General features: G+C 37.4%; 1 protein-coding gene across 4 annotated transcripts in view; it reads left to right on the top strand.

The window, feature by feature from the left end:
• The window catches only part of ZNF385B (zinc finger protein 385B), a 382729-nt gene that overhangs the window by 91091 nt on the left and 275981 nt on the right, over positions 1–15657 (top strand). Inside the window, exon 1 of one of the 4 annotated variants that reach the window (XM_037740044.1) lies at positions 15045–15380. The exons of the other annotated variants lie outside the window; for them this stretch is intronic. Coding sequence (XP_037595972.1) covers positions 15356–15380 — 25 coding nt within the window. The 5' untranslated portion in view covers positions 15045–15355. Of the gene's footprint in view, positions 1–15044; positions 15381–15657 lie in introns of those variants that run through there. 4 annotated transcript variants of the gene reach the window in all.

The raw sequence follows: 15657 nt of genomic DNA, 5'->3' as shown, positions 1-15657 counted from the left end.
TATATACATGTAGGTATGTATATGTGTATATATGCATATATGTGTGTATGTGTGTGTGTGTGTGTGTGTGTGTGTGTGTATATATATATATATATATATATATTTATATATTAGTGTTGGGTTCAAAATGATACCTAACTTAGAGCACAAATAGCCTGAGTAAAGGTTTAAATTACATCTGTTAGAATGTAAATGTCTATAAATACCATAGTCATTAAAAATTATATTTCTGAAGAATACCTCATGATAGGGGAAATTGTCCATGTTATAATGCTAAGTGAAATAGCAGGTGGAGTATACCTAGTGCTATTATGTGTGCATGTGTACACTATCTACTATTTAGAGTCTCCACTTAATGAGGTTCAAGCCTCACATCATTTCATTTTTATTTTGGTCACTTTCCTCAGTTTTGATCTATCATATTTATATTTCCTGCTGGGTAGCAGCTCCCTTAACACCCTCTCAATTCTTAACTTCTCACTTTTGTGTATTCAGAAAGATTCTTTGATTTAGTAGATTCAGTTCTATTTATAAAAACAATTATATTGCCAAATTAAGATTTGTCTACGTGGACTCTAGAAGTTAGAGTGGAGGGCTGGGCACATAAGCTTCTAGCCTGCCCCTGCCTCAGCCTGCTCTTCAGCCTAGTGGGGGGAAACCATAGAAGGATGGAAAGGCAGGGTTTAACCTTACTTTATAGCCTCCACAAGGTGGCAATGCTGTTGTTCTTCATTGATGCTTACTATTTTGGCTGTCTCTGTGGGTCATACGTGCTCCTAACAGACGCTGTGGATGAAGGGAATCCCCCCAGGTGGTTTCTTAGGCATTGAGAGTCCTTTGTGAGATAGATGCATCTTCCAGCTTACTCATGGTTATTAGCAAAAGGCTTAATTCCTTGACTGTATGTGCCTCTTCCACACTGTGGTAGTCCTGGTAAGATTGTGTCCTCTGTTTTCATATGCATCAATGCCTGGGGCTTGAGGTCATGTGCAGAATCCATCTGAGAATGAACATTCCTCTTGAAAACCTAGAACTTCTGGGGCCCAGGCAGGTACAGGTGGAGTGAACTATGAGGGACTTTCTTTCCTGCTCAGGTAGCACAGGGGAGGCCGGCAAGCCCACTGACAAAGCAGGCGCCTAAACAAGAAACAAAATGCCAGTCTTCCTTTTTTACTGTCACTGGGCTTCAGTGAATATTATGGGTTGAATTGTGTTTCTCCACCAAAAAAGATGTATTGGAGTTCTAGTCCCTATTACCTCAGAATAAGACCTTATTTAGAGCTAGGTTCTTTACAGAGGTAATTAAGTTAAAATGAAGTCATTAGGGTGAGCTCTAATCCAATATGACTGATATCCTTACAAAAAATAAAGGGAAATTCAGACACAGAGACAGATACACACACAGAGGGAAGATGATATGAGAAGAGCTACAGGGAACAGACAGCCATCTACAAGCCAACGAGAGAGTCCTGGAATAGATCCTTCCCTCACAGCCCTCAGAAGGAACCAATCTAACTAACACATTGATTTTTGACTGCTATCCTCCAGAACTATAAGATGATAAATTTCTGTTGTGTAAGCCACTTAGTTTGTGGTACTTTTTTATAACAGCCTCAGAAAACAAACACAGGGAAGAAAATCAAAGACATTTCACTCCCATAGAGAAAAAAAATGTAGTAGATATTCTTTCCAAGAAACTGTTATTTTAAGAGGTGACTTCTCCTCTTCTGGGTCAGGGTTTTAGTGTTGGAGTTGACATGGATGGGAATTGGGTCCGCAGGGTGATGATTGAGACTTGTTTCTGGGAATAAAAGGTGGGTGACCCCTAACCACTGGAAGTTCCTCTGCCAAACTTAGTATTCAGGGTATTTGCACAACTTTTAGATATGAGCTTTAGAATAATAGAAATATCCTTTTTTTAAAAATTTATTTAGAGAGAGAGAGGAACAGGAGAAGGAGAGAGAGAGGAACAGAAGGAGAGAGAAAGAAACAGCTAACTCTCACACTGAGTGAGAGAAAGAAAAGATGGAATCTAGGAGAGGAAAGCAGCTTCCACACTGACTGGAAGGGAATAGAAAGAGATGGAGTTTAGGAGGGGAAGATAGGCTTCCATGAAGGGAGTGTTTGTGGAAGGGGACCCAAATATGGAGTCCTGAAATATTCGTAGAGTGTACCTGAAACTAGTCTGCTACATGTGTGTATGTGTGTGTGTGTGTGTGTGTATGGGTGTGTGTGTGTGTGTATAGGGGTGTGTGTGTGTGTATGGGTGTGTGTATGGGTGTGTGTTTGTGTGTAATCAGTATACCAAAGTGACTTATGATAGGTAGCAGCAAAATCCTTTTCCCAGCACTGTCTCCCTAGCCAAATGTTTTATGAATACTCTGGGCTGTGAAGGAGAGAATCAAATGGGAAAGCAAAGAGAGCTGAGGTAACTTAGTTTGCATGTAGTAGATCCCTAATGCTTTCCCCATCCAGTTCCAAGGGGTAAGTGGAAATAACAGAAACTGCAGATGGGTCTTGGCTTCTGGACAAGCTAGTTGCGTGTTTCTATTCCTCATAAGGTCCACAAAGACAGTTTGACCCTGGTGTTCCTAGCCCCTAGTAAGGATGGGCTGAAGGACCTGAGGTGGTCTCATAATTCCTGTGGGCCTAGTAAGTGCAGAAGCTGCTGGTTGAGCCTGGGAACCACAGGGAAGTAGTCTTTTCTGTTGGACTGGGACAGTGGCAGGATAATGTTTCCCATGTACCACAGCAAAGAAATAGCTCACAGTTCCTGCATGAACTAATGACTAAATATCAGACAGAAATAAAAATGCCTCAGCAGATGTCCACGTGCAGAAGTGACAGCCAGGTCATAAACACTCTTGCTTGAGTCCTGGCACCATGTAAGCCCATAACTACCCTCCTCAACCCACCCCAAATCTAGATGCAACTCGGGTAAGTCACAACTGCCTGAAATTAAATAACTATCATCACATGAGATGGAACTTGTACTAGGCAGCATAATTTTTCATTAGCAGGCTTACCCTTAAATATTGGCTAAAGGAAATTTTTAAACTAGAAAGGAAATGATGAAATAATGAATCTTGGGGCTTTGAGAAGGAAAGAAGAAAGGACAATGGAAAGAATAGACATATGGTACATAGTAAACTACCTGTAGTAAGGTTCTCCAGAGAAGCAGAACCAGTAGGAGAAAGGAATTAGCTCACACAGTTATGGAGATCTCCAGTTCTCAAGATCAGTAAGAAATCTGGAGACCCAGGAGAGCCAATGGTGTCATTCCTGTCTAAGTCCAAAAAACTTGAGAATCAGAAGATTTGATGGTGTAGTTCTAATCTGGGAACTGGCTAATTCAGGACCCAAGAAGAGCTGATGTTTCAATTTGAGTCTGAAGGCAGGAAAAGAAACTAAGGTCACAGGTAGAAGGCAGTCAGGCAGGAAGAAATACCGAGAGTAATGTGTTACCGAATACCTGAACATCCAGTGACCCAGTCAAGTTGACATATAAAATTAATCATTGTGTTATCATTTACTTCATGAATTTTATAAATCATATTTAATGACTGAAGTAAATTATAATCATCTGATGCTAAAAACAATGAAATTTAAAAGTAGGGAAGTTAAATGCTGATACCAATAAATTGTCTGCCATGAGTCACATAGGTTTATCATTATAATATTAATGGCAACTACTATGAAAGCTATAAAAAGAGATACAACCAAAAATAATATAAATAAATCAAGATGGAGTCCTAAAAACTGTTCAAGTAAGCCACAGAACAGAAAGAAGACAGAAACAGAGGACAAAGAACCAAAGGAAAAAACAGAAAGCAAATAATAAAATATTAAACTTCAGTGCTAACATCAATAATTAGTTTAAATGTAAATAGCCTAAATAAATCAATCAAAAGAAAGAGTGCATTTAAAAAAAAATGACCCACCTATATGCTGCTTACAAGAAACTCACTTCAAAATCAATAAGAGATACATTGAAAGTAAAAGAATGGAAAAGAAATATCATGCAAACAGTAATTTAAAAAATAAAGGCAGGGGTAGCTATATTAATAGCTGATGAAGTAGAAAGCAAAGAAAATTACTAGAGACAGAGGGAGATATTATGTACTGATAAAATGTTCAACTCACCAGGAAGATATAATGATCCTAAATGTTCATGCATCAGACAACAGAGCCTCAAAATACATGAAGCAAAAACTCATAGAGCAGGATAAATGTACACTTGCAGTTGGGGACCCACTCTCAGCAACTGATGGGATTATTAAACAGAAAATCAGGAAGAATATAAAAGATCTGAACAATATAACCAGCTAACAAGATCTATTTAATGTGTATAGAACTCTACTCAATAACAGTAGAACACTTTTTTCCAAGTGCCTATACAACTATTCACAAAGGTAGCATATATTGGGCCATAACACAAATCTTAATGCATTTGAAAGAACTGTAATCATATACAGCATTTTCTCTGACTGTAATAAAATCAAGTAGAAATTAATAGTAGAAAACAACAGGAAAATTAAACAATATGTCTCTTAAATAATCTATGAATCAAAGAAGTCTCAAAGGAAAAACCAGATGACAATGAAAGCACAACATAGTAAAATATGTGGGATGAAGCTAAAGCAGTACTGAGCTAGAAATTTGTAGCCTTAATTGCTTATATTTGAAATGAGAAAAGTTCTCAAATAAATAAGTTTCCAACCAAGAAGATAGAAAAAGAATAGAAAAACGAAACCACAAGCAAACAGAAGGAAGAAAGTAATAAAGACCTAGACCAAAAATATATGAACTCGAATATAGGAAAGCAATAGAGGAAAAGTCAATAAAACAAAAATCTCATTCTTTAAAAAAAAATCAATCAAATTTATAAGCTATTAGCAAGACTGATGAGGACAAGAAGAAAGAAGATACCAATGAGATACATGATATTATGAGAAAACTTGCAGCAATTAAAAATATAATAAATACAAAAAACTTGTATTTATAAATTTAACAAGTTAGAAGGATGAACCAGTCCTTCAGAAACCATAAATAACTAAAATTCAACTAAAATAAAAATAGACAATCTGGGCCAGGTGCAGTGGCTCATGCCTGTAATCCCAACACTTTGGGAGGCTGAGGTGGGTGGATCACCTGAGGTCAGGTGTTCAGAACACCCTGGACAACATGGTGAAACCTCATCTCTACTAAAAATACAAAAATTAGCCAGGTGTGGTGACACATGCCTGTAATTCTAGCTACTCTGGAGGCTGAGAGAGGAGAATCACTTAAACCCAGGGGGCATAACTTGCAGTGAGCTGAGATTGTGCCATTGAACTCCAGCCTGGGAGACAGAGTAAGACTCTGTCTCAAAAATAAAAATAAATTTAAAAGTAGATGATCTAAATAGGCCTGGCCATCAAATACGCTGAATTTATCATTACAAAGCACTTAAAAAACAAATTTCTGGATTCATATGGTTTCAGTGGAGAATTCCAGCAAGGATTTTTAAAATTGACACCAATTTTAAACAGTTGCTTTCAGAAAACAGAGAAAGAGGAAATACTTCCCAACTTATTTTATTAGGCTAGTATTATCCTAATACCAAAATCAGACAAAGATGATATTTTTAAAAACCCACAGAATTGTATCTCATAAACTTAGACTAAAAAATTCTCAGCAAAATATAAGCAAATTGAATCCAGAAATTTATGAAAAGAATTATATACCATAACAAAGTGAGATTTAGTCCAGGTATGCAAAACTGGCTCATCATTTAAAAATTAATAATCTACCAGCTGGGCACAGTGGCTCACACCTGTAATCCCAGCACTTTGGGAGGCTGAGGCAGGCAGATCACCTGAGGTCAGCAGTTCAAGACTAGCCTGGCTGACATAGTGATTCCCCATCTTTACTAAAAACATAAAAAAATTAACCAGGTGGTGTGTGCTTGTAATCCCAGCTACTCAGGAGGCTGAGGCAGGAGAATCACTTGAACTTGGAAGGTAGAGGTTGCAGTGAGCTGAGATCATGCCACTGCACTCCAGCCTGGGTAACAGATTGGGACTCCATCTCAAATAATAACAATTATAATCATCTACCATATCAACAAGCTAAAGAAAAGAATTCATATGATCATATCCATTAATGCAGTAAAAGCATTTGAGAAAACCCAATACACATTTTCAGCAAGCTACGAATAGAGGGAAACTACGTTGATTTAATAGAAGCATCTAAACAAAGCCTACAGGCAACATCATACTTAATGGTGAAAGACTTAATGTTTTTCTCCTAAGACCAAAAAGAGGGGAAGGATGTCCACTCTCAGTTGTCTTATTCAACATGGTTCTGGAAGTTCTAGCTCTATAATAAGGCAAGAAAAACAAAAGAAGCAAAAGCCTGTAATCTCAGTATTTTGAGAGACTGAGGAAGGAGGATGGCTTGAGCCTAGGAGTTCAAGACCAGCCTGGGTAACACAGTGAGATCCTGTCTTGCCCCCTCCCACTCCAAAAAATAGAAAAATTAGCCAGGCATGGTGGTGCACACCTGTAATCCCAGCTACTCAGGAGGCTGTGGTGGGAGGATTGCTTGGGCACAGGAAGTTGAGGCTGCAGTGAGCTGCAGTCACACCACTGTGGTCCAGACTGGGTGACAGAGTGAGACCCTGTCTCAAAATTAAAAAAAAAAAAAATCACATATTATATTTATATACTAAAAATGAACATATGGAAATCAAAATTTTAAAATGCAATACTATTTATAATCACTTCCAATAAAATGAAATACTTGGATATATACTTAAAAATATGTGTAGAATCTGTGTGCTGAAAATTAGAAAATGCTGAGAAAAGAAATCGGAGACCTAAATAAATGGAGAGACACACCATGTGTTTAGAAATCAGGACTGGAAAACTCAACAAGATTAAGATGGAAATTCTCCTTAAGTTGATCTATAGTTTTCATGAAATTTCTGTCAAAATCCCAGCAAGGTCTTTTTGTAGACATAGACAAGCTCATGCTAAAATTTATATGAAAAAGCACAGACCTATTAGCTAGTTTAGCTACTAAGACTTGACAAAGAAAAAAAAAGGAGGGACTCTCTCTACCCAATATTGAGGCTTACTATATATTAAAGTAATCAAGACAGTGGTTTTATTGTAAAGGAGGGGGTAAAAGATTAGAGAACCCAGACGTAGACCCACACACATATACTCAATTAATTTTTTTTATAAAGGTACAAAAGCAAGTCAGTGGAGGAAGAATACCTTTTCAACAAATAGTCCTGGACTAATTGAACAGCTATAGGCAAACAAACAAACAAATAACTTAGGCTTAAATCTCACACCATATGAAAAGATTAACTCAAAATGAATTACAGATTTAAATGTAATGACATAAAAATTTAAAACTTCTCATGGCTGCCCCTGAATTCCTGGGCTGTGGCTACATCACTCCAGTCTCTGCTTCTGTTTTCAGAGCATCTTCTGCTCTGTATGTCTGTGTCTTATCTTCTGTCTTATCCTTTCTTCTTATTTCATAAGGATGCTAGCCTTTGGGTTTACAGCTCACCTGTATAATCTTGGGTTATTTCCTAATCTCTATTTTAAGTATCAAGAGAAGATAAATATTTAAAAAAGTGAATTGCAATATGCTATGCTAAGAACAATGACAGATCTCCATGTAAGGTAAATATAGCACAGAAAAAGGAATGATTAACTTTATGGAGGTCAGAAGGCTTTCCAGAGGAGGTGATCTTTGAGATGAGTATTTGAAGATGAATTTCAAATTATTTAAGAGGAAAACATTCCAGGTTTAGGGAACAGCAATGCAGATGCATATAGGAACAAACTATAAATAGTTTCTTATTATTGGAATGAAGTATGATTTGGGGAAAAAGGAATATCCTTTGTAAAGGTATAAAGGAATTAGAACAGGAAGAAGGGTCTTCTGGTCCTATGGAAACAGAGGTACAGGAAAAACAGCTGCAAACACGTAGATAAGAAAGTCAGAGGCAGCTGCTGGAATTCAGAGCTAAGTTGTCCTGAGTTCTCTCTCTCTGTCAATCTGCTTTATGTCAACTAGGAGCCTCTGCATCAATTCCAGACATCTCATTTAGGTTTTGCTTCCCCAACATACCACACTATTGCAAGCTTATTTTCTAAGACCTATTCACAGCTTCCCAAGTCTAGATAAAACTGACCATATTAGTTCTCTATGTAGGGTGGCTAGTGACTAACATCCTGCCCTCTAGTATTCATTCTCATAAAAGATTGAAATTTTAAGACTAAAAAAAAAAAAAAAAAAAAAAAAAAAAAAAAATTCAAGCAAAGAGAATGGAGAAAAGTGATCCAAAGGGAGTGAGGAGAATGCTCAAAATCTCAACCTGAGGAAAAGCTTGGTGTGTCCAAAAGCTGAGATGTGGCTGAACTGAGTAAGACAATTATTAATAGAAGGAAACACAAGAGAAGTGTGGAAAGGTGGGCAGAAGCTTTCAGAAAAAAAAATTAAAATTATTTTAATCATGATTCTGTGGGTCAGAAATGTGGGCTGGGCTCAGCAATGTGGCTCTTGTGTTGGACTCACTGGTGGACACCCATGGAGCTGCAGGCTGCTACAGGGTAACTGGGTTAGATGTTTTAGATGGCTTTGCATATGCATCTGGCAGTTGCTGCTGGCTGTAGCCTGGATAATTTTCACTGGTAGATTAGACCAGGCTCTGCTCTGGTACCCAGCAGTCACAGAGCAGTTCTACAAGGCAGCAAGAACAGAAGCTGCAACGTACTGCCTTCTTTTGGTCAGAGCTAGTCACAAGGTGCTACAGTTTGAATGTTTGTGTCTGTCTAAAATTTATACATTAGAACTCAAAACCCAACGGGTGATAGTATTAAGAGGTGGTACCTTTGAGAGGTGATTAGGTATAAGGACTCCACCCTTATGAAGAGATTAGTGCCCTTACAAAAGAGGCTTCAAGAGCTGCCTGCTCCTTCTGCTTTTCTGCCAAGTGAGGATACAGCATTGGTTTCTCCTAGAGGATTCCGCAACAAGACATCATCTTGGAAGGAGAGAGCAAGTACTCACCAGACACCAAATCTGCTGATACCTTGATCTTGGACTTCTCAGCCTTCAGAACTGTGAGAAATAAATTTCTATTATTTAAAAATCACCTCAGTCTGTGGTATTCTGTTACAGTAGCAGGAATGGCCTGAGACACAGTGCCAGCTGAAATCCAAGGGGTGAAAAAACAGGATCTGCCCCTTGATTCGGCAAGTGGCATATTTTATTTGGCCTTAGAAATTTTAAACTGAGCTTGAGTAGATTTTAAAGTGAGGACATTTGGGGTGGGGGAGAAGATAAGGGTGATAAAACCTGGGTATTTTGCAGCAGGAAGCAGAGTAGTAATTTAGATGTGGGAATGGAGCGCAGGATTGGAAAATGGGTTGTCAGTTGGAGTGTTATATATAATTTTACTTATTTTTTGCTGGTATAGTCTGTGGTGTTCTTTTATGCCTCAGGATCTTCAGGGATCCCTTAATATTTCTTAATTTCATTCCTATTCTACATTCAAGAAACAGTTGTTGGTATTAAATGGCTTCTGGGGTCAGGACACTAATGATAGATATTATGACTCTGAAAATATCTGGGGGTGGTTTTAAGTACACAGGCCATATTTACAATATTGCGCCTCATGCCTATTTAGAACGTTAAATTTATCCTCAAATGTGTTTTCCGAGACATTTTTGGAGAACTTTTAAAAATTAAACTTGGAAACCGCAATACCATAGAATTACCACAAGATGGTGCCATGAGTATATTGAAAGTATGATAGTTTCCTCATTCCCTTGCCCACATCCACATTCTGATAGAACCTATTAATGAGTATGGAAAGAAAAGAAATAACACACCAAGCATGTGTGGGCAGGAGCATGCTCATCTGATAGACTTTCTGAGCACCTTGTATGCGTTAGGCAGAATCTATAGGGGAGACCTGGCAGCAGGTGGGGAGGGTAGATGTTTTGGAATTGCAGGAGAGATCTTTCTCTAGTTTTCAGGAATAAAAATTACTACTTAAATATATTAATATTGCTTCATGTCTGGAAAAATCTCCATTTTAAGAGATATTAGAAAGGAACGTAAATGTCGAATGATGCATCCTTAGGTTTGTATGACAGATTTAGAGATAAGGCTAGAATTCATCAGTATGATCATGTATTTTACCTTTTCAGTGGAAACACATAGTTTTAAATGCTTGCTTTGACTTGATTTTGATGAATCAACTTGACATTTGTTATTCAACCAAGAAATCTGACTTTTGCAAAATATAATCACCATGGTGAATGTATAACAAATCATTGAGTTTCTACAAGTTGCACTATGTAAGTAAATCATTTCAGTGTGAGGCAGGTGGGTTAAATTATTTACAATATACTTATTTATTTAAACCTCTTAATTAGTTCAGACAACTCCTTTCATAGAATAATTATACAATAATCCATGTATTGGATAGAGCCCATATGACTTATGGTTTTTAATGATGGGACAGGCTTAGCAGGGGAAAAGGTCTTGGTCAAAATATGTCAAATTGTACCTTTGAAAAGAGGGCATCTGCTTTTCTTTGTATAAATCCCAAGTCCTTTTAAGAGCACTCAGGAATTGTCCCTTACTTGTAGTTCTTCAGACCCAGTGATGATACATACAGCAGAAGGAATATTGATATACTTTTCTTATTCGTTGTCTTACTCAGAATTGATCACTTTTTAGTGTCTTAAGTATTTTTCAAAATCCTGACTCTATTCTTCAAGGATAAGAGTTGGTGCCCTTTATCTGTTCTCCCCAGATAAATTTAATTGAGACCGATACTGCAGGGATTATTGAGATTGAAGTTCCTTGGGAATGAGAGTAGAGAAATTTGGAAATAGGGTGAAGTCTCAAGTTACAACTCTATCCACCCCCTGCCACACAAATGCTTTCAATTTGAGACACAGCTCCAGCTGTCTTCAGTGGTGTCAGAAATCTAAAACCACACCTGACAACGACTTGAAAAAGTCATTGTAGAACAACTCCCTATTCTGGACCTGTGGTTAAAAACTGTGCAAAGGATGTGGATTATTCAAGGGTGTCGATTAAGTACAGAACTCTAAGGGATTGATACATAAAAGAGTTTGAATGGAACGTTGATAAAATGATTAAAAGGAGTGGTTGGCCCTCTTTTTAGTGAAGGATGGATTGTCTTTTTCTTTAAGAATGCTTTGGAATATAAACTTTTACATATTATATGTATTAAAAGATCAGAATTGCTTAATATCAAGTCTTGGGTTTTAGATTTTGAAAACCAAATACTGATACCTTTCAATGTGGAAACTGAGTCTCAGACAATTATGGCAAGTGTTTGTGTGACTGAGTGATTTAAATTATCAAAGGCATATTTAAAATCCTGGTGTCTGTCTGGAATAGAAGTGTTACCCATTTTAAACTAATCTAGGGAGAAGGATTTTCAGTAGTGGGCCCAGTGGTAATTAGAGTTCAATTTCCACTGGGGGTTCAGTGTATTTTCACCTGGACTGACCAACTTTCTTCACACAGACATTTGACTTTACATCTTAACAGTGTCACAGCCAAGGAGGCTGTTGGACAATGTGCTGGGTTAGACAGCCCTGTGGAATGCTACAGCTGACCATGTGGTTGGCATATGTCCTTGGCACTTAACAGTTTTTCTTGAGCTTGTTTTTGGGCCAGCTCTGAAACACATTTGCTCTTCTGATTACATGGAGTTCGGAGGAGGTGTAAGGGCTGGATATTTTACTTTATAATGGGCTGAGTGTGCTGGTATTCACATAATGTTAACCAGCTTCATTTCAAGAGCTTGCTTTCTGGTGAGCCTGCACTGCAGTCCAGAGACTCTTGTCCTGTTCACTGAGTAATTATCTATCATTTTATAGACTTGACGTAAAAGGTATGGGGAGCTTTTTTTTTTTTTTAATCATAGCCCTGAAGTGTTACTGATCTTATAGGATAGTCAGTTGCTCTTAGGAGCTGCTCCATAAAACCATCGGGGCACCATTTTGGTTGCGAAGAAAAGAATTCACCAAATTATGTTGTATTGTCAAAAAAATAAATACAGTTTCCATCTTCACATAGAAAATGACTTTGTGATTGTATTCCATATACTAAGAGCCACACATTTTAGTATAGTTTGTTCAGTGATTAGAAGGACCGCTCTCCACATAAATGCCTCCTGGACACTTCCCCAATTCACGTTTAGGCCCCAAAATGCACCCAGGAAATGCTCCTTGAAGACAGTAACTGTTCTGTAGACCCAAAGTCTTAGTGTAATGTCAATGTTCTGCTATATTAAAGTTCTTTAATGTACTTAAAGTATTTATTTGTGTAATGTCATAGGAAAGACTCCAAGAAAATACAACACATTATTCTTCTTTTTTGGAGAACATATGTTTTTGAAATGGATTTAAAAATTAAACAGCTGACTCTTGATGGCAGAAAATATTGCTACTTTTTTCTAAAATGGATTCTAAAGAACCTCTATAGCAAGCAGTATATAGTATATACAAATAAACAGAAATCTTTACTTCATAAGGCAAAACTTATTTTTTTTTGTTTGTTTCTGACAGTGTCACATGCACTGTTTAACATTAAGGATATTTTGCTTTTGGGTACAGTGAGAAAAGGGTGAGATAACCCAATGTTTTTTGCCTCACTTTGAAGATATATCCTTCCTTTTAAAATTTTCTTTTGAAAATTAAGGTAGGTTGCTGAAAAAAAAAAATTATGTCCAGTGCCTTTCACACTAGTGGGTATAAAGTTTAATCAATGAGTACTGTTATTATTATGTTTTGCGGTTTTTTTGATTCAGTAATTTCGAGTGGCTTCTTCTGCCTTTCTTTTCCATGTCCTAGTTTTGTCATTGTGCATTATGCCACATTTCTGCTCTGCTTTGTCTTTCAGTCTTAGTAGCACCTTTCCTCATATTTTTGCCCACCCATTAAAGTAACACTACCCTCCAAATTTCTTGCCTAAGCAAAAGAACACCTGCTTAGGTACCATTTCCCAATCTATTACTTTATAGCAGTTTAGGTAAACTTTAATACAGTCCACAGTCTCTTACCCGCAATTCCTGAAATCCAAGGAGCAATGAAAACTGGAAGATTTTATAATTCATATCAATGGGAAAACGTGACCTGAACTAATGTGAGCTTAAATTATAGCATTTATTTATCCCAATGAGTATGAATATGCATGTGTTTTGCTATAGAATGTTAATGTATCTGATTATAGAGTTGTTGCCCCAGACCCCAATGTGGCATTATGTAACATCCGCCAATGGAGGCATTATGTAATTCCTGGCATATGTAGCATATTACCTTTCTAAAATCTGCAAACATTTGAATTCTGAAATGCATCAAGCACTAAGGGTTTTAGATAAGGGATTGACCTATAATCAAATATCCTGGTTTTAATTTTAAACTTTTATTACTAGGGAGCTTCATGTGTGGTAATGATAAAAATGTTTTTAGGCACGCAATCTCTCATGAACTATTTATATGACTATTTTCTAAGGAAAGTTTGTGTGTTGGATGGGGCAGTGAGGACAGAAGAGAGAGAAGACACTGAACAATTGCAAAGTCAGTGATGCCCAGTGCTATTTCTCATAATACATTCAAATATTGCCCTAGGGGCTTCAGGAGACACAAAACAAACGGAATTCAGGTGGCCAAAGTGACTGTGAGGGGTAAGTGTTCAATGGCGTAGGTATATGTGTGCACACATGCTTGTGTGCATGTCCAATTGTGTGCCTAATCCGTCTCAAAGCAAGGGCATCTAACCAACAGCAGTAAGGAGTCAACTTTACATATGTAGACATAGTGAGAATACCCATGGGAGTGCTGTGTTTCATGTTGCTCCAGAATGCTGTGTTATGTAAATATGTGCTGCTTATTTTTACACAGATGTTTCATATTGTAGACACTTCTAAATGTGTTACCTCAGAGCTAGTAGGATTGCTAGAACTGAACCCAGTCATTTAAAGAAGATCCTCAAATCAGGAATTGCCTTTATTGGATTCTACTTTGCTCTGCCCTCAGAGCCTCAATGAGAACCTAAAACCCTTCCTAAAACATGGAATAGAACTTAAATGTGTTCTTTGTCAATGTTGCCTGCCAGGGATTTCTTCCGGTTTATTTTTGTGGCTTCTAATAAACATTGTATATCTTTTTTGCTTTGCAGTTTGCATGCACATGTCAAAGCTGTATATTTTGTGATCTCAAATCACAGCTACTGCTTTCTGGGGTATAGCTACCTTGTGTCTTCTAAAAACAGTGTCCAGTAGCTCTTGAATCTTATATCTTAGTAACAAAGGAGGAAGGATGATAAAAAGCGAAGGTATAAATGTGGGGATAGTTGGATAAAAATATAGGGGTTTAATGATTTTTTAAAATAATGAGCAAAGATGATAGTGTTAAAAATATCTATCTTGCATGTTTATTTTCTTGTTAAACAGAATAGATTTAAATTTTGTGTATGAAATTGTCTTAGAGTAAACTGATAGTATTTTGTCCTGGTGCTAGCATAGCATTGCACATTTTTAACTATCACCATAATTTTAATTTAGAGACGGGCATTTAGGAGTTAAAGGATGTCTGATTTGCCCTTTAATGGACATCTGTGTCAAATATATGGAATTATTTTTGTTATAATTGTAATAGTCTCCAGTGATTTCACTTGTCTATAATGAAGTCCCAGGAACCTACAGCTATTTTGGTTTATGCAGCCTTTATAAGTCCTTATAATATAGACTACTGATTTCTTCCCTGTATCCTGCTCATTGTTGAAAAGCCAGAGCTATTTTTAACATTTACACAATTTCAATAGATGATTCTTTATTCCACAAGGTTTAGTGCTAAATCTGTGGAGACTTTCATAATCATATCCTTTTTGTGGTTTGCTTGAATTTGATCACAGTAGCTGATTTCATGCATTGATAATGAAGACTTATGTTGCCTGTTTCTCAGCATAAATCCACCTCAGACTTGTACGTTGACAGTGCTTCTGGTTTCAGCACGCGTGGAGATATAGAATTGAAATTGCTCTGCTTTCTTTACAAATGACTCAGAGTGTGCTTGTCCTTCCCTAAAATGTTGCCAGCGTGTAAAGGATTTTCAATGAGCAGTGCAATAAGCCAGCAACTGGGAAGGCTTGGAGCGGCACTGATATAACGTGGTGCTGTCACACAGATAATCAGGGCTGGAGCCAAGCCTCGGTAGCGCTGTGCATTACCCTGGTCACATACTGGAAGTTTTGTCTATCTAACTTGGTTGCTCTTGAAGCTGGTGAAAGCCCTGCCAGGATGTGGAGTGGACTTCCTAGCAGAGGTGAGCATTTTTATTTAAAACTTGGTTGCTGGGGTCTGGGATGTCAGTAACAGATTCTTTCGTACGTTGAACTGAATCCTGTGGAGTCATCAATTGTGTTTATCGCGTCGTGCTGACACATCCAAAGGAGCAAAACTGAAAAGCAAAATATATGATTCTTTAATTTTGTTGGGAAGTAACTCCTTACATAGGTGTGATAAGCATCCCTTTCTTTCTGTGCTAGCTGTTTGCCGAGGACATCTTACCAGTAGGTGACTTCCTTTGCATTTTAAACATT

This window comes from Cebus imitator, unplaced genomic scaffold (assembly GCF_001604975.1).
Source record: "Cebus imitator isolate Cc_AM_T3 unplaced genomic scaffold, Cebus_imitator-1.0 Scaffold78, whole genome shotgun sequence".
NCBI lineage: Eukaryota > Metazoa > Chordata > Mammalia > Primates > Cebidae > Cebus > Cebus imitator.
This window is presented reverse-complemented; position numbering and strand designations above follow the sequence as displayed.